Genomic DNA, 25,988 nt, shown 5'->3' on the forward strand with positions numbered 1-25,988 from the left:
GAAGCCTGAATTTCTCTGACAGCCCAAGGGGAGGAAGCTGTGGATTCAAATGCACCTGGTCCCACAGATATCCCTTGTAGAGGCAAGAGGTTCCCAGAGGGGGCCTGGGATTGCCATGAGGATCCATGCCCACATATACTCCCCAGCAGGGGACACTTGCTTTCTGCAAGTGTTATCACTGCAGGGACAAGCTGCACGTCCTTGCTCATTCATCTCATGATCAATGCGCAGTGAGGCAGCTGTGGCCAGAGCCTTTGTCCATATATAGAACCAACTGGCCAGGAAGGACAGCCAGCACATTAAGCTGACATCGGCCCGACATCTGTCAGTGGTGACCTCATTAGAACTGAGCTCTTGGCCTTGCAGAATAGTTTGCAGAGGAAGTGAAGGACAAAACGAGATTACGACCAGGTAAGTGGGTCAAGACGGGGCCTCTGGAAAGAAGCACATCAATAGATTATACAAAAACCTTTTATTTACTGTTTATATTTTGTTTCCTTATCCCTACCCTCTGATCTGGAACCCAGCCAGCTGCTAAAGCTCCCTGCTGTCTGGTTCTTGACGCTGGGGCCTTGGATGGGGGTAATGAGAGGTGGGAACCTCTTCACCCACCGACTATGGAAGTTGAAGGAAGCATTCCTGCCTGGCTGAAGTGTCAGCAGCTTCCTAAGGGTAGTTCCTCAGTCAGAGGATCCATCCCCTGAGAGATAGCATGCATCTCTCTGAGGCCCAGAGGCTTCCCATCACTCGCAGCTTCTCCACCATGCCAGGCTCTATGGCTGAACCAACCTCTCACCTGGAGATGGAGCCCAGCAGCAAAGGGGTAGGGCGTGGGGGCAGGGTGGAAAATGCTGCAACTCTGGGTCCTAATCAACAAACAGGAAACAGGAAGAGGCTGGCCTGGTTGAACCGAAAGGGGAAAGGGGAAAGGAGGGTGCCACAACACCCAGGGTGGGTTACTGGCCTACGGTGGAGCCAGCTGGACACTTTTAAGAGAGGTTATAGCCCCTATGGGAGTAAGTACTCCCAGCCCCACAACCAACCAGAAAGGGGAGAAAGGAGCTCTGTCCTCAGGTGGACAAAGGGATAATGACCCAATAAACACTTTTGGTCTGAGAGTGCCAGGGAAGGGCACCCATTGGCACAAACAAGGGCAGCCAGCCCTCATCTGCCAGACAGGGGCTGGCCACCACAGCCCATGCAAGTATGCATGCAAGCCCACGCAGCCTTGCTCGCACCTTTACCGCCACACTAGGAGCTCTGCTACCCATGACACCGCTAGAGACTGACGCTGCCAGCCAGGTGGGGCAGAATCAAGGACCCTAACCTCCAGGGCCCTGCCCCGGTGAGGCCTAGCTGTGGAGATGTCAGGGCTCCTTCCTGCAGTCCTGGTGCCATGAGCCGTCCACACTGAACTCTCCCGGGAAGGAACTGGGCCCTCAGGTGCTCGCGAAGATGAGATCCTGGACAGAAGCACTCTCAGGGAGGAAGAAAAGCCTCGGAACGGTATTTGTTCCTCCTTCTTGTTGCAGGTCCTACTCTCCAGGCTCAGAAGTCGGAGTCTGCATCCATGAGTTCCGCCTCCATCAGGTTGGTGCGGGAGTGAATGGGCCCCAGTCCCTGCCGGCGGCCCTGCGCCCAGGCCACAGGGGCTGGGGCGCTGGGCTCTGGGCAGAAGGGGTTGGAGACCAGAGTCCAGGCTCCAGGTCGGCAGGACTCCCCAGGTCCCCAGGCGCCCGCGGCCACCAGGCACTTCTGTCGGGGCAGCTGTGGCAGCCGAGGGACCGCACTAGAGGCGGAGGCAGGGCCCAGGGCGGGGAGGTGAAGCTCCGGGGGTGGCACCAGTGGGCACACCTCCTTCTTCCTCTTCCTCCGCTTCTTCTTCCGGCCCAGGCGCTTCTCCAGCTCCGGGGAGATCTCTGCCTCAACCAGCCACAGGTTGGCTTTTTCCTCTGGGGGCACTGACGGTGGGAGAGAGAACGGGAGCCTGGGACTCTAAGCTCTGTGCGCGTGGCACCTTCTCTCCCCGGGCCCCTTCTCTTGGAGCCGGGAACCCATGCTATAGTTCTCCAAGGCCTTCCCCTCCCTCTCCCCTGCCGGCAGCTCCTGTCACTCCACTCCAGGACTTTATTCCAGCCTCAACATCCCCCACCTTCCTACAGGAGTGGAAATCCATACCTGGCGTTGCCACCGGGGTGACAGACACATCCTGGGGCAGTATGGCACCTCTCCGGGCCACCATCTTGGTGACGTGCTGGGCCCAAGCAGAGGACACGTCGGCTGAGGGCTCATTGAGGTCAAAGGCCAAGCCCGCTGTGGAGATGGAAGGAAAGGGCAAGGTGCCATGACTGCCCAGGCCCTCACCGTGACTGCTCCTTCCATATTCGGTACCATTCACCTTCCCCCAGCCCTTGGCTCCCACTCAACTTAGCACACAAAGCCCACCCTGGTGGGCACAGCCAGATCTCTACCCATCCCCAGTTTGAAGGGCATGGGGGCCTGAGGAGACGCCAGAAACCCAGTGCCCGAAACCTGACTTCCTGTAGCCCAGGGAGAACAGGGGAAGAAGACGGTTGAAGGTGAGGGAGATGAGTCCTTTAGAACCAAATCACCAGCAAGCAGACCCAGGGGCAGAAACAGAGGGGAGAGTAGCCTGGGATGGAGTGGTGGGGGGATGGGGGTGGGGGGTTGGAGAAGAAGGAGTATGTAGACAGAAGAAGGAGCGCCATTCCTCACAGCCTTGCAAACAGACCATGAAGCCACACCAGCCTGGAAGGGAACTGAGAATGGGCTCCAGAGGAAAACAGAGTAGCAGCTCACCCACAGGCCCGTCGTGGGAGACGGTGTGCATGCTGAAGGAGAGCTCCTGGCCTGGGTTCTGCAGTAGCTCCCGCCGCTTGGAGAAGGCCTTGGCGATCATCTTGCTCTTCTTGATCCGTTTGGGTTCATCATCACTCTGCCCCGTCAACCTGAGGGCAAAAAGATGGGGCAGGGGGCATGGAGGAGCAACCGCTTCCCCTCAAATCTTGCAAAAGACCAGTAAATCCATTCCCTCCAGGAAAGGAGCCTCCAGAGCTCTGAAGAGTAGAGGCCTTCTCTGCCAAAAAGGGAGGCTAGAATGCAGGGCTCCTGTGCCCAGCTCTCGAATCACTCCTCTCTTAGAAGACGCAAAGGCAGTCTTTGGCCCATCCTCGCAAGGACACAAGGTGTCACCAGGGGGCAGTGGTGAGCCACAGGAAAGGCCGCTTTCGGCCGCTCGGCCCCTCAGAAATCACACCTGCTCAAGGCTGTGCTGGGACTTGTGAGACCTGACCGAGCCTACAGGATGCTGAGACTGAGAGAACGAGGCAGCCAGGTCAGGACGGGCTGCTGCTGACCCCACCTGCACCAGGTGCGCCTCCAGATGAGCAGTGTGGCCTTGGTCCAGACCCAGGTGCTCATGGAAATGCCAGTTCCAAACATGGCAAATAGGTTGATCTTCTCCACCAGGAGGCTGGGCCGATTCTTGATCTCACAGTCAGGGATGGGCTTCTTGGTGGGCAGCCCGATGGTCACATTGGCCTGGCATCTGTGGCAAGGGGTAGTAGACGGGTGAAGCTTTCTGAGTCTCCCTGGTGGTTGCCCAGACAATCAATCCCAACACTAGAAAGAGTGAAGCCCACATCAATGATTTGCAATCCTAGGTGATCATTAGAGTCACCTGGGAGCTTTTAATGACTCTTGATGTTTGGGCCACACCCCATTCAATGAAATCAAATTTCTGGGGGAGGGACCCAGGCACACACTGGAAGCTGGAGCCTTTAAGGAAGAGTCTGAAGCACTTAGGATTTTTAAAATGTATTTATTTATTTATTTGACTTCGAAGGGTCTTAGTTGCAGCATGTGGGAGTCAGCATGTTGCAGTCAGTTCCCTGACTAAGGATCAAACCCAGGCCCCTTCATTGGGAGCATAGGGTCTTAGCCACTGGACCACCATGGAAGTCCCAATGAGCATTTTAACTCCTATTCCTCGTATCAGTATGGACTGCACTTTTTGAAGTAGCTGAGGTGCCTTACCCTCGCAGATTTATCATCATGTGACACAAAAAAAGCACAGGCAAACCCAGAAAGCATTAATGGGTTGTTAACCTGTTGTAGAGCGATAACTATTGCTGTGCAGGGATTTGCAATATGCTCTGTAAAGAGTCCATGAGAAATAGAAATCAAGATCTGTGGCCAACACAAGAGGTGGGGAGAAGCCAAAACATACAATGGCTTAACAGTTACAAACGCACCAGCCAGGCAGCCTTGGGGATGAGAGGGAAGGGCGGAGCTGGGCAGGGACCCCAGGGCTGTTGGCCATGTCTGCAAATTACGGAGCAACTAACAGTGTGAGCACCCAAAGCAAGACAGGCAGTTTCTCTCGCCCTCTGAGGTTGGAACCTAACAGACCCCTGCTGGATCGCAGAGAGGGGTCTCCAGTGCCCACCACTGCAGGCCCCCAGTCCCCTACTCACAACACATAGTCCCGGAAGCTGCGCTCCCACTCAGCCTGGTTGAAGAAGTCATAGAAGTGGCAGCTGAAGGTGATGAGCACAAAGCCAAAGGCCAGGAAGCCAAAAATGCCTGTGGAGGGTCAGGGGTGGGGCAGGGCGTCACCCATCCCAGGTGTGGGAGCGGCGGTAGGGAGGAGGTGTTCGCCCCACACGGGCCTGAAAAACTCTGGGGTGACTTTGTGCTGGGCTCGGTTTAAGAACTGTTTTCTCTACAAACTTATGGTTACCGAGGTGGGGGAAGTGGGGCACGGATAAATCAGGAGTTTGGGATTAGCAGAGAGAAACTACTCTATATAAAATAGATAAACAAGGTCCTATTATATACCATAGGGAACTATATTCAATATCCTGTCATAAACCATAATGAAAAGAATATGAAAAATTATCTATCTGTAGATATATATATATCTGAGTCACTGTTCTATACACTAGAAATTAACATTGTGATTTAAGTACACGTCAATAAAACATACCAAAGAATTGTTTTCTCCAAAATAAGATAAGAAATTAGAGGCACTTAAGGGTTCTAAATAGGCCTCAAATGTTGACATGAACTTGAATTCTTCCAACTGAGAAGGAAGGTACCTTCCCTTTTGAGCTGCTACTACCAGCATCACCGCCAACACACACACACACACACACACACACAGAGCCTAGTCTTGCCCCCTGGCTGCTAACTGCTAACTTCAGCCTCCAATACCCTTCCCCAGTGGGCGTGATGATGGACAGACCCACTCACCCAGACGCAGCATGGTCTCGTTGATCTTGCTGGCTGCCTTTTCGCTCAGCAGCCCAGGGTGGTTGCTCTTGATGGAGAACAGGGTCATGACTCCTGAACATAAGGGAAATGGCAGACATTAGTGGGGGCCAGACCACTCTTCTGGGAGGCATGGGTGTGTGGCATCCCAGGAGGGTCCTATGGTCCTGGAATCCCAGGTCTGATGACTCTTGTGCTGATTTAAAGCTGGAGGAACTGGAGACACTGGAGTGCAGCTGGTGGCAGACATGCTACAGACAGGAAAGACTGGAGCAGGGCAGGCAGACAGTGGAGACCAAAGACGCCTCACTCCTGGTCCAGCCTCCCTAAGAAAGGCAGTGGGTCAAAGTTATTATGATGAAAAAGGCCAAAGAAGAGACCCCAGGACACTGCTGTCCAAGAGAAATATAATGTGAGCCACACTCATAATGTCAAATTTTCCAGAGATGGCTGGATGGCATCATCAACTCAATGGACACGAGTCTGGGCAAACTCTGGGAGACAGTGAAGGACAAGGAAGCCTGGCATGCTGCAGTCCATGGGGCCACAAAGAGTCAGACATGACTGCGCAGCTGAATAACAACTCATAATCTCAAATTTTTTAGAAGCCACCTTCAAAAAGTAAAAGGACACAAATGAAATTAACTTCAATACACCTTAAAAACAATAAATCATTGTCTACGACATTATTATTTCAACGTGTAATCCATATAACAAGCTGTTAATGAGACTGTTTACTTCTGTGTGTGCTTGAGTCTTTGAAGTGCAGTTTGTATTTTATGCTATGAGATGTCTCAACCTGGACTAGTTTCAACACACGTGGCTGGTGGCTACCGCACAGGAACACACAGATACAAAACACATCAGAGGCTCAGCCACTGCCAAGGAGACGGAAACAAGGTGGGCTGAACAGGAGCTGGGGGAGGAAACTGAAGTTTACAGAGAACGCTCAACAAAAATGAGCTCAGACACGGAGGCTCATTGTGGAGGCGGCAGATTGAGACAGGGAAATGAGGAAACAGAGAATCTGTGTGTGTTGTGAAAACTCTGCGTGTGTGTGCACCGTGGGCAGAAAGGAGCTGAGAAACCAAGTTCCAGAGACTGGGCGTGTATATGAATTCAGGGCACACACACGATGGAAGGCCCCCAGCTGGCCCACATGGATGAGATAGGTCACTCAAGGTGTTTATCACACAAGGGCATCTGGTCAGAGCTGAGCAGGGGTAGGGACCCAGCCCAAGCTCCACTCAGCAAGCCGTTAGCCTTCAAACAAGGCTGGATTGAGGGCAGCATTTTTCTAGCCGAACAAAGGTGCTGCCCCACCCTAAGTGTCGTGGTGCTGTGTCTGTCTGTGGTGCTGTGTCTGTCTGTGGTGCTGTGTCTGTCCTTCCCCTTTACCCCAAGGCCCCAGTGAGCCAGCTGAGGTCCTGCCTCAAAAGCAGCAGAGCTGGCAGCTCCTGGCTCCTGCTTACACAGAGTAGGTGCTCAGCCCAGTCCTCACTCACCTCGGATGAGGAAGTAACCTCCCACAATGAGCACCAGGCCAATGGGGGCCAGCACGAAGCCAGCGCGGTATCGGTAGTTCTTATAGCCCACAAAACAGATGCCGCTCACAGAGTCCCCGTCCACCTGCAGGAGGAAGGGGTAGGGGGACAGAGGGGGTCACTTTCTCCCGCACCCACGTTCGCCCCACACAGGTCCCCACCCTGTACCAGTCACTAGACCTGGGCCACGGCGAGGATTGCCACAGTGAGGACAAAGGGGAGTGACCACGTGAGCAGGTGGAAGTAAGAAGTCTTGCCGGAGAGAGGCTGGTAGGTGGTCCCCAGGGCTTTGAAGGAGGTGTGCCAGGCGTAGGTGAGGACCACAAACCAGACAACGCCGGCCATCAGGGCGTAGTACACGATGACAAAGATGATGACGCAGGACAGGGTCTCATTGGAGCTGTGCAGACAAGTGGGGTGTCACTTGGGGTGCTCATTCTGTATTCCATCTACCAAGTCTCCCCCCCTCTGGCCCTGTGGTCCCCAGACTCCTGGCTTCTAAGGTCTGAAGGTTCTTCTAGGAGTCAGGGCTTGGAGACCGGGCTTGGGTCAGAAGTGAAGAGGATACAGAAGATGTGAACGGTCCAGGCTCTAGTGCTGAAGACCTTGGGTGCAACAAGGCAGAGCTGAATCCCACGCTGAAGTCTCCATTTCCAGTCCAACCTGCCCCTTTTGTGGAAAATGGGCATCAGCCTCTTCCCCTCGCCCTCGCCTCTGGGAACCCAGGACACCTACGTGGGCTCCCCGAGCCTCATGGTGCCATCAGCACGGCAGACGATCTCCCGGCGGGCCCCATCCATGAACTGGGCCAGCCAGCCAATGCTGCCCACAAAGAAACATGCATTGACATAGAAGAGAATGACGGCAGGGTAGCGATTGGAGTTCCGCCAGTCAGCCACAAATGTGGCCTAGAAGAGAGAAGAGGGGCCCGTTCCACGGGGTTAGGGCTGTTCTGCCACTCTTATTGGAACTCCCCACCCCTCTAATCACCACCCTTCCCTGAAGACCCCTGTCAAGTTCTCCTCCCCCCGATTCCCAGAGCCCAGCCTCCCACGGACAACTGGCTCCCTTCCTACTTTACAGGCAGCCTGAGGGTCCCGGGCCCCCGCCTCTCCCTCTGCCCTCCACCCGGGGCCTGCCCTCCGCTGACCAGGGTGAAGAGTGTGCAGAGGCCCGTGACAGCCCCGAAGGCCGCGATGTAGCTGTGCATGTCCTGGTGCTCGGCCTCGGTGAAGAGCGGGTTCTGACACTGGATCCCACAGCCCTCCACATCCTCATACCAGCTCTTGGGGTTGTCGGTCCGAACCAAGGGAGCCTCGCATTGGCCGGAACTGTTGAACTTGATGTTCTGCACCTCATTCTGGCAAGGAGAGAAGGGGAGAAGACAATACAACGGAAAGCAGCAGGCTCGAGGTGACCTTTGGTTTAATAAGAGGTGCAGGGTTAGCACGGCAGAGAGGCTGAAAGCGCAGGTGCTGTAGACAACCTTCCAGCATCTGAATCCCAGCCTTGCCGCTCAGGGACCACATAGCCTAGGGCAAGTTACGTGACCTCCCTGTTAGCTCCGTTTCCTGATCTATAGGACAGCAGTACTTACTTCATGGTGTGATCTAAGGGTTAAATGAATAAATGTAAGATGTTTAAAATGTATTTGGACAGTAATAAATAATGATTACTATTATTATTAATGTGCTCTCCCTCACCCCAGAACTAGATCCCATCCCTGTCTTGGTGTCTCTCGCGTTTTACACGTGCAAGCCCAAGCCCTGACTCCCTAAACAGACAATAAACTTTCTGAGAATAGGTTTGTCACTCATGACTCCTGTAACTCCCCAGTGAGTAACAGAGTGGGTGCTCAAAAATGTTTCATAGCTAGATAAGATAATCCCTGACGGACTGGCCCAGTTTTGGTTTGGGTCTGTGGCTCGCTGAGCCCATGACTTGGGATCTTTCAGCACAGTAGGCTCTGAGCTTCCCTGCCCCTGCTGGGCCCTGTCCCCATGCCCAGCTCAGCCCTGGCCCTGCAGAGGACTCACCGGGCAGCCCTCGGGGAAGTGGTCGGGGGTGCAGCGCAGGAAGTCAGGCCAGCCCCGCTCCCTCTCCACGATGGCACAGGGGCCGCGGGTGGCCTGGCAGAGGGTGCGGCTGGGCAGCTCCACCCGGTCGTTCTCACACTTAGGCATGTACACAGCACACAGTAGGGGCTGGATCACTGCCCAGCAGCGGGGGGCATTCCGGAGGCCTGCGGGTGTAGCCACAGCGTGGATACATTGCAGTGAAGACCCCTCCTCACTCTGACCCACAGACCCAGCTGCATCCCTGTTCCCTGGGCCTAAGGCATCTCTCTTGGCCATGCTGCAGGCCATGATTGCTCAGCACCGTCAGGCACAGCATTTCTCAGCCGAGCATTTGGGCGGGACTGTTCTTTGTGCAGAACAGTCCCATGTACTGCAGGACATTTGGCATCCCTAGACCGTGCCCACTAAATGCCAACAGAAACCCTAAGTCCTAGTGACAACCAAAAAAATGCTCCCCACCCCTCCCACTCCAGGGTTGGGACTGGAAGAGGCTTGAAGAGGACTTCTGGGACATTGGTAGTATTCTATTTCTTGATCTGGTACCAGTTACATGGGTATATTTACCTTGTGAAAATCAATCTGTGCCCTTTTCTCCATGTATTAATATATTGCAGTTCAATTAAAGTTTTTAAAAAGCCCCCATTTCAAAATGACCCACTAAAGGAATGTTGGCACCTCTGGCTGAGAACCCAAAATCAATTTATCTTTCTTTTTCAGGGGCATTCTTAAACCTTCTACAGTCCATGCGGAAGGAGGGCTGTGGCACCCACCCCCACAGGGCCCGTGCACCAGATCCAGGAGGTGTTTCCCCTTGCCCAGACCCCCGGACCCTTGTTCCTCTTACCAAGCTGAGGTGGGACAGAGAACAGGTAGGAGTTTAGGAAGAGGTAGTCAGGGGAGCCAGGTACTCCAAAGCCGGAAGAGGAAACAGGAAATCAGATGGAGAGAAACAGAGGAGGCTGTATCCAGTGCAGGGGGAGGAAAGGTCTTGTCAGCAAGACGCACGCAGGTGGAGGTCTCCCAGCACCCCCGCCCCAGCCCAGGCCTCCACCCTACTCCCCCGTGGCTAAGCTCACTTCAGCATTCCATCCCTCTATTCCTCCTGAATCATCCCTCCTGCAGGAACACCTATTTCCCAAACAAGACGTTGTATTAGGAGAAGCTTCTGAGGAAGTGAGAGCCAACATGCGGAACTGCCCAGGCTGGAGCTGGTGGGGGCAGGTAACTTCTCTTTTGGGGAAGGGAGGGATAAGGAGCATGGACCTCGAAATTTGGCCTGCCTGAGTCCAAATTGTGGCTCTACCATTTCCTGGCTGTGTGATCTTGGACAAATTACTTAATCTTGAGCCTTAATTTCCTCATCTGTGAAATGGGGATAAAAGATTTAGTGGAACTGTGGTGCAGAGTGAGATAATGTACCAAATGTACATAGCCCAGTACCTGTCATATACTAAGCACTCAAGAGATATTAGCTGTTACTGTTACTTATCTGAGGCCTCTGACCACTCATAGCTCTCACTAGCAAAGCCTATTCTAAGGATGCAAAGCAAATTCCTATTGCTTAATAGGCAGTGTTCTTGGGGGACTTCCCTGGTGGTTCAGCGGCTAAGACTCTGCCCAGGTTTGATCCCTGATCGGGGACTAGATCCCACATGCTGCAACTAAAAGGGGCAGCATGCTGCAACTAAAGATCCACATGCAGCAACTAAGACCCAATGCAGCAAAAGTATATATATATATATATATATATATATACAAAGTTTTTTTTAAGTGACAGACTTTATTTTCTTGGGCTCCAAAATCACTGCAGATGACTGCAGTGATGAAAGTGACTGCAGCCATGAAATTAAGATGCTTGCTCCTTGGAAGCCTGGCGTGCTGCAATCCATGGGGCTACCGCTGCTGCTGCTGCTAAGTCACTTCAGTCGTGTCCGACTCTGTGCGACCCCATAGACGGCAGCCCACCAGGCTCCCCCGTCCCTGGGACTCTCCAGGCAAGAACACTGGAGTGGGTTGCCATTTCCCTCTCCAAAGCATGAAAGGGAAAAGTGAAAGGGAAGTCGCTCAGTCGTGTCCGACTCTTAGCGACCCCATGGACTACAATCCACCAGGCTCCTCCATCCATGGGATTCTCCAGGCAAGAGCACTGGAGTGGGGTGCCATAGAGTCGGATACAATTAAGCAACTGAACTGAACTGATATTTTAAAAGAAGACATGTCCCCAACAACAGTTCTCAGACCTGACTCAAATCAGAATCACCTGGGGGACCTTTATCCCTCTAGATGGAGAACCCAGTCTCCAAAATTCTGACTGCCTGGGTATGGGTGGAGGATACAGCAGTGGTTGCTAGGGGATGGAGTAGGAGATGACTTTGCCTACCAAGGGACAGCACAAGGGAACATTTGGGGGTGATGGGGCTGTTCTCCATCTCGAATGCAGTGGCTGCATCCAGGCTATGCCTTTGTCTAAACTCACAGAACTGTGACAACAAAGAAAGTGAATTTTACTGGATGTTTATTAAACAATACATTTTAAATAGGGAGGAGCTCCCTAGAGTAAAATGTATTATAGAGGAGAAACAGATAGATGTTGAATAAAGATACTGTGGAATATGGGCTGGTCTTAGTGACTTGCTCCACCAATAAAATGTGGTGGCAGTGATGTTCTCAGACTCTCAAGCCTAGATCATAATAAGAAGCCATTCGGTTTTTGCCTGGGTCTCTTGGAACCCTTGTTCTTGAAGCCCAGTTGCCATGTAATCAGATTAACTATCCCAAGGCTGTCCTGCTGAAGAGGCCTGGTGGAGAGACTGTATAGACAGACCCTGGGGCCAAAAGAAGAAAGGGAAAGTTCAGTTCAGTTCAGTGGCTCAATCGTGTCCGACTCTTTGTGACCCCACGGACTGCAGCACACCAGGCTTCCCTGTCCATCACCAACTCCTGGAGCCTACTCAAACTCATGTCCATCGCATCAGTGATGCCATCCAACCATCTCATCCTCTGTTGTCCCCTTCTCCTTGAAAGAGAAAGAGATGCTGCGTTTTTCAAGTTCCTAACTTTTCCAGATATCCCAGTGAAGGCCACAGACATCTGGGAACAGAAACAACCCATCCCTGCTGAGTGCTGCCCAGATTGTAGACTCATGAGCAAAAGGAATGGTTCTTGTTTTAAGCCACCAGGTTTTGGAATGCTTTGTAATATAACAATGAATAACTATTAATAGAACACATGCACACACACATACATATCCTTTATTTTTCTGGATTTTGTGATATTTGTGGTAATTATCAGCTTTGAATATATGTATGTGTGTATGTATATATATATGTGTGTGTGTGTATATATATATATATATATATAATTTGTTTACATATTTGGCTGCACCGGGATCTTAGTTGCAGCATGTGGGATCTAGTTTCCTGACCAGGGATTGGACTGAGGCCCCCTGCATTGGGAGCTCAAAGTCTTAGCCACTGGATCACCAGGGAGGTCTCAATTATCAGCTTTTTAAAGTGTGCAACTTTTCTTTTTTTTTTTTTCATTTTAAATATTGTTTTGTACTTTAAAAATAAAATCCTCAAGGAAAAGATAGATTATTAAATAAATTTGAAAGACAATTGAGGGAACTTCCCTGGCAGTCCACTGGTTAAGACCCCAAACTTCAATGCAGCGGACTCGCATTTGATCCCCTGGTCAGGGAACTAAGATCCCCCATGCCATGCAGTGCAGCCAGAAAAAAAAGAGAAAAAGAAAAAACAAACCTACTGCATAGCACAGGGCACTCTATTCAATACACTGTAATGATCTACAGGGAATAGAATCTGAAAAAGAGTGGACATATGTATATGTATAATGATTCACCTTGCTATACAGCAGAAACTAACACAGCATTGTAAATTAATTTTAAGTAATAAAACAATAAAATGTAATAAAACTAATTTTAAATATAAAATAAAAATTAATTTTAAAAGTAAAAACTCACTGAAGAAAAGCTAAAAAATCAAACTGCTTAAAAAAAAGAAAGACAACTGATGAGGCAGCTCAGGGAAAAACTAAGTTGGATCCTTACCCCATTTCTTCCATAAAAAATAAATTCCAGATAAATCAAAATAACTACATTATTTTTAAAAAATTAGACTACTAGAAGAAAAAGTGGAAAATGTTTTTTGAAAATCCTAGAGTGGAAAAGGCCTTTTGAAGTATGACACAAAACTAGAAATTGTGAAATAAAAGATTTGAAGAAAAGACTTCAGAAAAATAGACAGTGGCTGCCCAGGTGGTGCTGGTGGTAAAGAATGAAGCTGCCTGCCAGTGCAGAAAAATAGATAAATTCAGCAGGGTAAAAAACAAGATCATGAGAAAAGCAACACACTGAGAAAATATATTTCCAATAAACATCACAGGTAAAGAAAGAATTACTTTCCTTATGTGCATAAAGCTCTTCTAAATCAATAAGAAATTCATAATCCTATAAAAAAATAGGCATAAGATAAACAAGAGATCACACACAGAAAATACAAATGGCCTTTAAAAACATAAAGAGATGTTCAGTCTCACTCAATAAATGTGAAATAGAACTATAATGACATATTTTTTAATCTTTAGAAGGATAAAGGTCAAAACATTTGAAAATGCCACATTGGCAAGAGCGTACGGGAAACGGGCAGTTTTGTACATTTTTAGTAGGAATAAAAATTATTAAATACTTATGGAGACTATCTGATACCAGCTGTCAAATATACTCACAATTCCACTTTATATGTTCACAAAAATCGTATATAAGATTATTTATTGTAATATTGTTTGTAATAGCAAAAGAGTAGAAACATCCTTAATATATATCCATCAATAGGAGACCTACTAAATAAAATGTCACACATCAATATAATAGAACACTATCGAGGCTTGAACCATTTGTGATGATCTGAAACAACCTCCACCGTGTCCTGTTAAACGGGTGCAGTTGAGTAGAGGACACTCAACTGAGCCTGCAGAACCACTACTGGTTATGGGAGGGAAAATAAGAACACACATACATCTGTACACGTTAGATTCTACAAAAAGACACACAAATTAGTGTTGGCGGTTGCCTCTGGGAGGGGAAATGGGGAGCAGGCAGCAGAAATGGAAGGGTTTAACTTTGGTTACTTTTCAATTTTGTACTACCTATTTTATTAAAGTAATTTAGCTTAAAAAATAAATATGCAAATTACTGGGATGGGGGAAGCTTCCCAGAGAACAGAAGGAAATGCAACTGGAAACAAGAAGAAAGGGGACATCGATTTTATCTATTTTTTTTTCTTTTTTTCTGGCTGTGAGACTTAACCACTGGACTGCCAGGGAATTCCCTTGTTTTATTTCCTTAATAAAATACGAAATAAAAAGAAAAAATATGAACATAGGTGTTATAATAGTTTCTTCACTTTTTCTATATTTATGTACTTTAAAAATAATATTTGACACAATTTTACCTCAGATATGCAGATGACACCACCCTTATGGCAGAAAGTGAAGAGGAACTAAAAAGCCTCTTGATGAAAGTGAAAAGAGAAGAGGGAAAAAGTTGGCTTAAAGCTCAAAATTCAGAAAACTAAGATCATGGCATCTGGTCCCATCACTTCATGGGAAATAGATGGGGAAACAGTGGAAACAGTGTCAGACTTTATCTTGTGGGGCTCCAAAATCACTGCAGATGGTGACTGCAGCCATGAAATTAAAAGACGCTTACTCCTTGGAAGGAAAGTTACGACCAACATAGATAGCATATTGAAAAGCAGAGACATTACTCTGCCAACAAAGATCCATCTAGTCAAGGCTATGGTTTTTCCTGTGGTCATGTATGGATGTGAGAGTTGGACTATAAAGAAAGCTGAGCAGTGAAGAACGATGCTTTTGAACTATGGTGTTGGAGAAGACTCTTGAGAGTCCCTTGGACTGCAAGGAGATCCAACCAGTCCATTCTGAAGGAGATCAGCCCTGGGATTTCTTTGGAAGGAATGATGCTAAAGCTGAAACTCCAGTACTTTGGCCACCTCATGTGAAGAGTTGACTCATTGGAAAAGACTCTGATGCTGGGAGGGACTGGGGGCAGGAGGAGAAGGGGACGACAGAGGATGAGATGGCTGGATGGCATCACTGACTCAATGGATGTGAGTCTGAGTGAACTCGGGAGTTGGTGATGGACAGGGAGGCCTGGCGTGCTGCGTCACAGAGTCGGACACAACTGAGCGACTGAACTGAACTGAACCGAACTGAAACTTTAAAAAAGAATTTGGGTGATTCTGATGATCAATCGAGTTGAAAACCATTGTGCTAAGGATGGTTCAGCATTAGAAAATTTCATCAATGCAATTTACCACACTGACAGAAAAAAATCATATGATCATCTCAACAGAGGAAGTGGTTGATAAAGTTCAACATCCATCCATGATAAAAATAATAATCGGCAAATTAGGAATATAAGAAAATTTCCTTAATCTGATTAAATATAACTACAAGATTCCTATACCAAATATCACATTTAATGGTGAAAGGTATAAAAGCTTTCTCTTTAGAATGAAGAAAAAGTCAAGAATGAAGACTGCTGCTACTATTATCACTTCTATTTAACCATGTACTGGAGGTCTTAAGTAGTGCAGTAAGGCAATAAAGAATATAGGACATATAGTTTGAAAAAGGAGAAACAAAACTCATTATTCACAAATGAGATAACTTTGTATGTATATAAATTTAGTTAGTTTACTGTATTTAAAATTAATTGTATCTCTATGCAACAAACAAAATGAAATGTAAAAGCACAATTTATAACAGCATTAAAATGTCAAGTACCTAGGAATAAATCTAAAATGGTATTTAGAACTTTGTGCAGAAAACTGCAAGAAATACTGAGAAAATTAAAGATCTACATAGAATACTTAATGAAATGATTAGAAGACACAATATTATAAAGATGTCATCAAATTAATCTATATACTCAATGTAATTCCAGTCAAAACCACCAACAAATACTTTTACATGAAAATACAAAGGGTTAAGAATAGACCACACCGTCTATTAAATAGTGCCATCCTCTAAAGCAGAGGTTCTTAGCCTGCAGGTCACAAAGATAATTTAGGGGTCCATGAACCTAGATGGGAAAAAATTATATCTAACTGGAATTTAGTCTTTCCCAATTATGAATATGAGCATCAAACCACAGAAATGATAGCAGTACCTGTGGCTCTGTCACAAATGGAAATTAGATACTTTTGTTGGAAACACCTCAAAATATTTTTACTGCTCATCACTACCTTGACATTACAGTGCTTATTAAACCCACACTAAATCTTATCTAGTGTACTAATAAAGAAGCACACATACATTAGATTGCAAACTTGTTTAACACTTGATAACTATATTTCAATATAATTCATTTCTTTTGTAATCCTATATGCTTTTCAATCCTATGGGTTCTACTTTATGAAATAAAAATATTATACTGAGAAGGGGCCCATAGGTTTTGAAACATATACATTGCTGCTGCTACTGCTAAGTCGCTTCAGTCGTGTCCGACTCTGTGCGACTCCAGAGATGGCAGCCCACCAGACTTCCCCGCCCCTGGGATTCTCCAGGCAAGAACACTGGAGTGGGTTGCCATTTCCTTCTCCAAACATATACACTACCATACGTAAAACAGATAGCTAGTGGGAAGTTGCTATACAACACAGGGAGTTCAGCCCGGTGCTCTGTGACAACGTATGGGGTGGGATGGGGGCTGGGGTGGAAGGGAGGTTCAAGAAGGAAGGAATATATGTATACTTATGGCTGATTCATGTTGTTGTATAGCAGAAACCAACGCAACATTGTAAAGCAATTATCCTCCAATTAAAAATAAAATTTAAAAAAAGGACCATGCTATAAAGATATGATAATTAAAGGGAATTCCTTGGTGGTCCAGTGGTTAAGACTCCAAGTTCCCAAATCAGGGGACATGGGTTTGATCTATGGTTGGGGAACTGAGATCCTGCATGCCCAGAGGCATGGTTTTAAAAAAAAAGGTATTATAATTAAGATGGTATGATAAGAGATAGACAAATAGACGTATGGAATGGAATAAAGATCCCAGAAACAAAAACATATTTGAACACTTGATTTATGGCAGACCAGTATAGAAAAGAATTTTTTTTTAAATAAATGATGTTGAGACAATATATATGAAACTGGAGTTCTAAAATAATCAATTCCAGGTGAATTATGTACCTAAAATGAAAGGAAAGAAGGTAACAGAATGAATTCTTGACTCTGTGGTATGAAAGGACTTAAAAGTAAGACACAATAAGCACTAATCATAAAAAGTTTGATAAATGACTACCTTAAAGTTCAGAACTTAAGACACTGAGAGAATGAAAAGGCAAGCTGCAGAATAGAAAGTATTTTCAATACTTACAACCAATAAAGGACTCATATATAGCGTATATAAAGAACTACAAATCTTACAAATGTGACAGATAGTCTGACAGAAAAATGGGCCAAAGATCTGAGCAGAGGTTTCACAAAAGAAGAAATCTAAATGGCCAGTGAAGGAACATCTGAAATGGCGCTTAACCTCACTAGCAATCAGGGAAATACAAATTAAAAGCACAAATACATACAACCATGCAGCCACTAGACTAGACTGGCAAAAAAAAATTTTCTTTCAAACTTTAAATTTTTTATTTTGTCCTGGGGTGTAGCCAAGTAACAATGTAGTAGTTTCAGGTGAGCAGAAAGGGACTCAGCCACACATACACATGTATCCATTCTCCTCCAAGCCTCCCTCCCATCCAGCTTGGCACATAACACTGAGCAGAGTTCCATGTGCTATACAGTAGGTCCTCGTGGGTCATCCACTTTGAGAACAGCAGTGTGTACATGACCTTCCCAAACTCCCTAACTATCCCTTCTCCTCAGCAACCATAAGTGTGTTTTCTAAATCTGTGTCTCTTTCTGTTTTGTAAGTTCATTTGTAAAATTTCTTTTTAGATTCCACGTATAAGGGATGCCATACAATGTTTCTCCTCTGTCTGACTTAGTTCACTCAGTGTGACACTCTCTAGGTCCATCCATGTTACTGAAAATGACATTATTTCATTCTTTTTTGTGTGTGATAATTGCTTATTTAAATTAAAAAAAAAATTTGCAGCGTTGTGTTGGTTTCTGCCATACAACAATGCAAATCAGCCATAATTATACTACATCCCCTTCCTCTCGAGCCTCCCTCTCCTCTCTGACCCCAACCCTCCAGGCCATCACAGAGCACCTGACTGGGCTCCCTATGCTCCACAGCAGTTTACCGCCAGCTTACAGCTGATAGGGTATATACAGTGATGCTATTTCTCCATTCATCCCGCTCTCTCCCTCTCTCATTGTGTCCACAAGTCCATTCTTTACACCTGCATCTCCCTTCCTTCCCTGAAAATAGGTTCCTCAATATCAATTTTCTTTTAACGGCTAAATAATATTTCATTGTATATAAGTACCATATCTTCTTCATCCATTCCTCTGTTGATCGACATTTAGGTTGCTTCCACATCTTGGCTATTGTAAACAGTGCAGCAATGAACACTGGAGTGCATGTATCCTTTCGGATCATGTTTTTCTCCAGATATATGCCCAGGAGTGGGATTGCAGGGTCACATGGTAGCTCTATTTTTAGTTTTTTAAGGGACCACCATACTGTTCTCCAGAGTGGCTATACCAATTTACATTTACACCAACGGTGTAGAAGGGTTACCTTCTCCTCATCCAGCATTTGTTTGCGGATTTTTTGATGATAGCCATTCTGACCAGTATGAAGTAATATCTCATTGTAGTTTTGATTTGCATTTTTCTAATAACTAACAATGTTAAACATCTTTTCATGAGACATCTATATGCCCTCTTCAGAGAAATGTCTACTCAGATCTTCTAGATTGGCAAAAATTTAAAACACCGACAGTACCAAGTGTCAGAAATAACATGGAGCCACGGTGACTCTTCTACAGGAATAGTGAATGTAGAAGTTGGTACAATCATTTTGAAAAACTGGCATTATCTAGCAAAGCTGATATGCATGCCCTCTTACCTAGCAATTCCATTTCTCTCAGTATGTACCTAGAGAAATTTGACCTAGGGGCACCAGGATATATAGAAAAGAATATTCATAGCAATGTTATTCATAGTAGCCAAAAACAGAGATAACTTAAATGTTTAAGAACAACCAAAAGGGGACTTTCCTGGTGATCCAGTGGTTAAGAATCTACCTGCCAATGAGGGGACATGGACTTGACCCCTGGTCTGAGAGGACCCCACATGCCAAGGAGCAACTAAGCCTGTGCACCACAATTACTGAGCCCACGTGATACAAGTACTGAAGCTCGCACGCCCTAGAGCACATGTAATGCAACAAGAGAAGCCTGTGCATCTCAACGAAGAGTAGCTCCTGCTCACTGCAACTAGAGAAAGCCTTCGAGCAGTAACAAAGACCCAGCACAGCCAAAACCAAAAACAAACAAACAAAAAAGAACAATAAAATAGATAAATTGTGGTATATTGTACAATGGAGTACTATTCAGCAATGAAAAATAAGCTGCAACAACATGGATGAATTTTACAAAATAACATAGAGCAAAAGAAATAAGACATAAAAGAATACACACAGCTCAGTTCCATCTGTTTAGAGGTAAAAAACATGCAAAACTTATACACCGTTCAGGGATTCCAAAACTAGATGGTAAAACTATGGAGGAAAGAGGGAATGATCATCAAAAACATCCGGGTAGTGGTTACTTCTAGAAGAGGAGGGAAGGAGATGTGATTGGAAAAGACAGAGGGAGCTCCCGGGTGGCCCACCATCACTTGACTCAGGTGTCATTTTATATTTATTTATTATTTAGTACCTCTGTGTCATATGCACCTTCTGTATACAGGCTACATTTCACAATTCAAAAGGTAAAAATCTGAAGCAAAAATGAAAACTTGAGCCCATGGGTGTTTCTCTGTATTTTTATACTTTCCAAAAATATATATTTTAAAAATGATTCTGATCATCAGCCAGGTTTGGGAACAGCTCTAAGGAAATTCTTTCTGGTCTGCCTTTGCAAATAACAGACCTCCTCTCAATCTCTCAGCTAGATGTCTGAGTAGCAAATGAGAAATTCCTCCCAGCTTCTCCAGCTCTTCCCTACCAGCTGCCCCCAGCTGGGACCCAGGGCTGCACACCCCTGTGCACACACAGAGCACAGCAGTGGTCAAAGAGGCTACGTGCTGGTTCTCAGAGACCTATTTCCCCTGCCAGCCACAGGTCTCTCTTCTTTCTTACCCCACTTACCAAACCAACCAGGTCTGGCCAAATGTGAGCCATAGCCTGGATAAGTATGTTTGTCTGGTCAGCTTGGAAAGCCTGCGAGGAGACATTTCAAACTATCCTGGGGTAAGATGCTGAGTGCCTGAAGAAGCCCAAGTCTAGAGAGTTGAAAGATATAGGAGAGACATACCTGAGTTCTATATAAACTTACAAATTGGCCCAACCTGAGATATTCCTCACTTCCAAAGGCTCAGCAGTCTAGGCTGAGGAAGCTCATAGTGGCTACCTCTCTTCAGCAACTCCTATTCTAGGTTTGGCTGAGCATCAAAGAATTGATGCTTTTGAACTGTGGTGTTAGAGAAGACTCTTCAGAATCCCTGGGACTTCAAGGAGCTCAAACCAGTCAATCCAAAAGGAAATCAGTCCTGAATATTCATTGGAAGGACTGATAATGAAGCTGAAGCTGAAGCTCCAATACTTTGGCCACCTGATGCGAAGAGCCGACACATTTGAAAAGATCCTGATGGTGGGAAAGATTGAGGGCAGAAGGAGAAGTGGGTGACAGAGGATGAGATGATTGGATAGCATCACCAACTTAATGGACATGATTCTGAACAAACTCTGGGAGATGGTGAAGGACAATTGCATGCTGCAATTCATGGTGTCGCAAAGAATCAGACACAACTGAGCGGCAAAACAATTCTAGGTTTGCTGGGACTCTCCACACAGATGTCTTCCCTGGTGACTCAACTGGTAAAGAAGCCGCGGCTACCCACTCCAGTATTCTGGCCTGGAGAATTCCATGGACTTTATAGTACATGGGGTGGTAAAGAGTCAGACACGATTGAGCGACTTTCACTTTCCACACAGATGTCCAATAAGCCCCTCTAATTCACATGACCAAAACGAACTCGTACTTTCTTCCTAAACCTCCTCCTCCTCTAGCATTCTCCAGTTTAGTGAGAGGGAATGATACCACCTTCCATCCAAGCCTGAAACCTGGGTTCTCCTGCTCACTCATCAGCAAGTCCCATTGGTTCTACTTCTGAAATCCCAGGATCTGTCCATTTCTTCCAGGCTGTCACCCCAGTACTGACCACCATCATCTCTACTTCAACCATCCCTTCAACAAGCAAACCAGCTTCAGGCTTCCCTTCCTCCCATGGCTTCTTCACACAGTACTCAAGGAGATCGGTCTGAAATGCAAATATGATTCCATCTCTCTTCATTAAAAGACTTCAGTGCCCCCTTCTTATTTTCTGGCAAACATCCAAACTTTCCAATATGGGATATGAATCCCTTTATTTTCTAATTCTCTAGGTCTTATCTCTCAGAATCCTATCCCTCACATGCTTTGATTCAGTTCTACTGAAATTCTTATACTTCCTTAAAAGTATCAAGCCCTCTCGCCTCTACACCTTTGTACATCCATATCCTCTTCCTATCCCTTCCCACCCAAATCATCCTTGGCCCCAGAAACTCCTACTTATTTCTCAGGTTGTGGGTTAAATGTCAGTTCCTCCAGGGGTCTCTCATTGTTCCCCAAAGTCCTCTGTGTTCCTTCATCATCCTACCAGGTCACAATACCTCGTAGAGGTGTTGCTAAAGCCTGGTTTAATTGTCTGTCTTCCCTTGACGGCAGGGATCCTGTCTGTATTCTCCATCTTTATCTGCCCCAGAAACTGATCCAGGATGACTTGTAGCCAGCATCCAAACATCTAACTGAATGAATGAGTAGAAAGCTATGTACTCAGAACTCAGATTAAAAAAAAAAAAGGAAAGAACAAGTCTCTACTTTCAAGTTTACAGACACCCTAAATTATTTCTACCTACAAAAACACCTCCAAGAGCCAGATGACACTGACTACATCTTAAGCCAAATCAAGTCTACTAGCTCAGGACAGGACAAATCACTAGCCAGAACTATTAGCTGAAGGCTTGTCTGTGATTCTCATTTTTGGCTCTGGTTCACTCTACCCACTTACTGACCCAGCCCATACCTATACCTGCTTCTGGCTCTACTTCACATGAAACATCTAGCAGAAAGACTAGACATAGAAAAGGAACATCCAGAAAGCATATGGGAATGGGACTGAGCTGAGGGATGAAGGATGAGGGCACAGAACTCAGTTAAATAAGGACCAGGGCTCAGTGCCGGAACCCCTGTAGGACTGTGTCCCACCAGAGTCACAGCTAGTGAGGTTCAAACCTATGCAGCCAGCAGATGGTTCTAACTCCTAAACTTTTCTGCCAAAACCACTTCTGCCCAGCAACTGCTTTCAGGAGCTTGGGCTGGAGAGAGGTTCATATCCTTCCACCTTGATTTGATGATAACTACAGAAGGGCAGCATCACACATGCATTTAAGTTGGGGGAATTCAACCATAAGCCCCTGTTAAATAAATAAGAAGAGATGGGAGGAACATATCCTTTCATAGTGTGAGCAGCTCAGAACTGGGTGAGATTCTAGTTTGGAGACATTTAGATTTTCCATACAATTGGCTCCTAAACTCAAAGGTGGAGAAGGAAATGGCAACCCACTCCAGTACTCTTGCCTGGAGAATCCCATGGACAGAGGAGACTGGCAGGCTATAGTCCATGGGGTTGCAAAGAGTCGGACACGACTGAAGCAACTTAGCAAACTCAAAGAAATATTGTTGATACCTTTCTTTTGTGTGTGTGTTTTTTTTAAATTTTATCACTTCTGCATTTATGTAATTTTAAAAACTAAAATTATATTTTCTATGTATGCCCCTTCTTACATACTGTGCATTACTATATGTTGCACACACATACAAACATATTACCATCAAAGAGGATATGAACACAAAGTCACAGAGACCTGACATTGTGGCCATTTGTGATTGTTTTCAAAGTTACTGTTGATTACACATGGTTTCTGCCTACATGTTGACTTTCGAATCCAATACCCACAAAGGATGTGGCTCCACTATGGGTACCATCCTCCAAGTTCTTCCTCTGACATCTGTACCAAGCGAGGAATGACATGGCTTTGTTCAACATCCAGCAAAGACTCAGAACTCCAGCGGTCAATGTGACAATGACAGGCAGCCTACAAACACTTCTCTATCAAGATGCTGGGGCAGAATGGACATGTGGGACATCCAAGACCTATCAAAAGAAGGAGGTTCCCATGTCTGCTCCTGGCTTTTGATTTTAGTTTCTGTTTCTTCAAGGACAATTTTGGAACCACACTAGCTACAAGCAAGGGGTGGCGAGGCAAGTTCCCTTCCCTTATCTTTAAGTCCCCAGCCCGGAAGAGTGACAAGCGGGGAGCTAATCCACTCCACACTGCTAAAGAAGGACCTTCTTGGGTTTAGTCTGCAGTTTTTCAGATCAGGTTATAATCCCAGCTTGAGGTGAGGCTTCTGGGACTTCAGGCCACCATGTAAGTATCCAAGGGCCTGGACACTCCAGACTTAAGTGTCCTTCCTCAACGCAGACCAGTCTGAGAACCCAAACTTCCCAAGAACACACAAATGATGGTTAGAAGAGTCTCATTCCTTCACAATTTCGGACAGGGAACGGAGTCCCCATTTTTCAGATGAGGAAACCGAAATCTCCTGTCAAAAGCAGGACAAGATCACAATCCTCTGGACTTCTGGCTCCCAAAACAAGGTTTCTGGAGCTTTCTGATTACCTTTTAATTAGTCATTACCAGGGGTTTCTTACCTTTCACAAATTTCACTCAATTTTTTCTGCCCATCTTCCCTCAATGCCTAAATCTTCTACCCCCATCTTTCCCTTTTCCCTCTCCAATTCGATTTCCTGGTCTCTGCTCCAAGGTCTAAACACCTTGCATTCCCGAGGACCCTGCTTCCAGAGTGGTACCTACGTGGAGCATCTCTTCTTAAATAAAAAAAAAAAGGAGAAGTCCTTTCTTGTGGCTCAGAGCCCCCACCCTCTCGCTCCGGAGGCCTTCATTCCCCCCCATCCTTTGCTTCCTACCCTGCTCAGGCCCTTTGTGACCCACTCCCTCAAGTTCCTCGTCCTCCCTCTTCATCAGCCCAGGGTCTCAAGCCTGCCTCCCAAGTTTCAGACTCTGTTCCTCCAACTCTCCCGGGTGCTGCTCCCACCTCTCACAAGCTCAGGCCCAAGCCTATTCTTTCGGAGAGTCCCCGCAACCCACCGCCACGGCCCCCGACCCGGGCTCCGGCTCCCGCGCGCTTACCCGACCAGAGCACGAGCTTGCCGTGCGCCTCCTCCTGGGAGTCTGAGTCCCCGGCCAGCAGCGTGGAGGTGGCCCCGTAGGGCAGCGCCGAGCCGAGGCACACGTTGTAGCGCAGCGGCTCGCAGGGGGCGGCCCGGCCGCAGTGGCTCAGCAGCGGCGGAGGGCCGGTTACGGCTGCGCTCCTTCTCGCGCTCCCGCCCGCGCTCCAGGGCCCCGGCCGGGTCGCGTTCCCGCTCAAGGCCGCCCCCCGGCCCGGGCCCCCTAGCAGCAGCAGCAGCCCCAGGAGCAGGAGCTCCGGCCCCCGTGCGAGGCGGGCAGCGGCCATGGCCAAACCCGCCAACTCAGCAGAAGCCCCGGCGCCCCCGCCCGCTCTCCGGAGCCCACCCCCCCGGCTACACGCGCCACCCTGGGGACCGCAGACGCAGCTCAGGCGTCCTGTGCGCCCCGAGAGTCCGGTGCCGGGTCCCCCCGGACGCCCCGCGCGCCTCGGGCCCTCGGCACCCAACTTCGCAAACTTTGGAACCCGGGGCCCATGTTGGGCGGCGGAGGCCCGGGCCGGGATGCACAACTCTCTACCCCTTCCTAGCAATCCAAGTTATCTTCACCCCCGGGAGCCCCCTGGGCCCCCAATCTCCAGCCCCATTCCTTCTCCCACCATTAAAACCACCTCCTGGCCCCGCGATGGAGGCCAGGCGCGGGCCGGGGGTGCGGGACTGGGTCCCCGGCTCCGCCCCCGCGCCAGCCCGCCTCCCAGACGCCCCCTTCGCGTTACCGCGCCTCAGCCCCCCGACTTCTCCCCGCCAACTACCCGGCTCCTTTGTTGCTCTAGCTCGCTTGGCTCTCTGGAATGCACGGGCCTCGCCGAGCCAAGCCCGCCCGCCCCCCCACCACACGGCTGGGGGAGGGACTGGCCGAGGGAGGGAAGAGGAGGGGAGGGATGCGAGAAAGGAGGAGCTGGAGCTTCAGTGTCCCGGGAGCCTGGAGAGGCCCAGGCCAGGGGGCTCCGGTGACCTCGCCGCTGCCTCGGGGCACAAGATGGGTGGAAATCGGAAATCGTGGCCAGTAATTGCCACAGACTCAGCGGGCATCTTGACTGGCCTGAGGATCGTTCAACTTGGCCGTCTGCAGAGAGTGGACTCTTCTGGTTTATGTGGGAGAGACAAGGGATGCCTGAAGTCAGCTGAACCTTCTACTGCATCTAGAAGATCCCGCCCTGCTCCCCAGTCTGCCAGTCTTTTCTGCTTTTGGTTAGATCTTTCAGCTTGTTCCAGAGCTCCATGGAGAAGACCACCATTTGTCCAAGTCCTTCCAGCTAGGGACCTGTGCGAGAGATGACCTCAGAGTCACTCCAGGCAGCCTCCGCTGCCTTCAGAGAGCATTCAGAGAGCATGTGTCTGGAAACCAAAAGTGTGGGCATCAAGTTTTATTGCTACAAATGTGTGAAACTCTGAACTGTGGTTGCCAATGGCTGGCCCTGGTGTGTCTTTGGTTATGGCTGAAGGAGGCCAGTCCCTCTCTGATGGCCCTTTGCTGCTCATAGGCTACTCATAGGCTGGCCCAGGAAGTTTAAGCTGCTCTCCT

The 25,988-nt window shown here is 47.7% G+C and overlaps 1 protein-coding gene across 2 annotated transcripts; it reads right to left on the reverse strand.

Annotated features, from left to right (window-relative positions):
* Positions 1 to 453: 453 nt before the first annotated feature.
* On the reverse strand, positions 454 to 25,306 carry SMO (smoothened, frizzled class receptor). 2 transcript variants are annotated; one of them, XM_027539031.1, is made up of 12 exons: positions 24,408 to 25,306; positions 8,873 to 9,078; positions 7,987 to 8,196; positions 7,572 to 7,744; positions 7,017 to 7,236; positions 6,798 to 6,921; positions 5,275 to 5,367; positions 4,497 to 4,605; positions 3,383 to 3,568; positions 2,821 to 2,969; positions 2,179 to 2,313; positions 454 to 1,961 (listed from the first exon to the last, which is right to left on the reverse strand). In XM_027539031.1, exons 1-12 carry the CDS (start codon positions 24,730 to 24,732, stop codon positions 1,549 to 1,551), a joined length of 2,343 nt encoding a protein of 780 aa, XP_027394832.1. In that variant the 5' UTR covers positions 24,733 to 25,306; the 3' UTR covers positions 454 to 1,548. The 2 variants fall into 2 exon arrangements, with proteins under 2 accessions (XP_027394832.1, XP_027394833.1); XM_027539032.1 differs by lacking the exon at positions 24,408 to 25,306 and adding an exon at positions 9,759 to 9,867.
* Between the last annotated feature and the right edge of the window lie 682 nt (positions 25,307 to 25,988).

This window comes from Bos indicus x Bos taurus, chromosome 4, assembly GCF_003369695.1.
Source record: "Bos indicus x Bos taurus breed Angus x Brahman F1 hybrid chromosome 4, Bos_hybrid_MaternalHap_v2.0, whole genome shotgun sequence".
Lineage (NCBI taxonomy): Eukaryota > Metazoa > Chordata > Mammalia > Artiodactyla > Bovidae > Bos > Bos indicus x Bos taurus.

Excerpts from the sequence above, each read along its gene's own strand:
- SMO (XM_027539031.1), bottom strand. The coding sequence starts at position 24,732 with ATGGCCGCTGCCCGCCTCGCACGGGGGCCGGAGCTCCTGCTCCTGGGG. Across the intron at positions 7,745-7,986 it reads TCTGCACACTCTTCACCCTG|GCCACATTTGTGGCTGACTG; the intron begins GTCAGCGGAGGG and ends TCTCTCTTCTAG. Across the intron at positions 5,368-6,797 it reads AGGTTACTTCCTCATCCGAG|GAGTCATGACCCTGTTCTCC; the intron begins GTGAGTGAGGAC and ends CCTTATGTTCAG.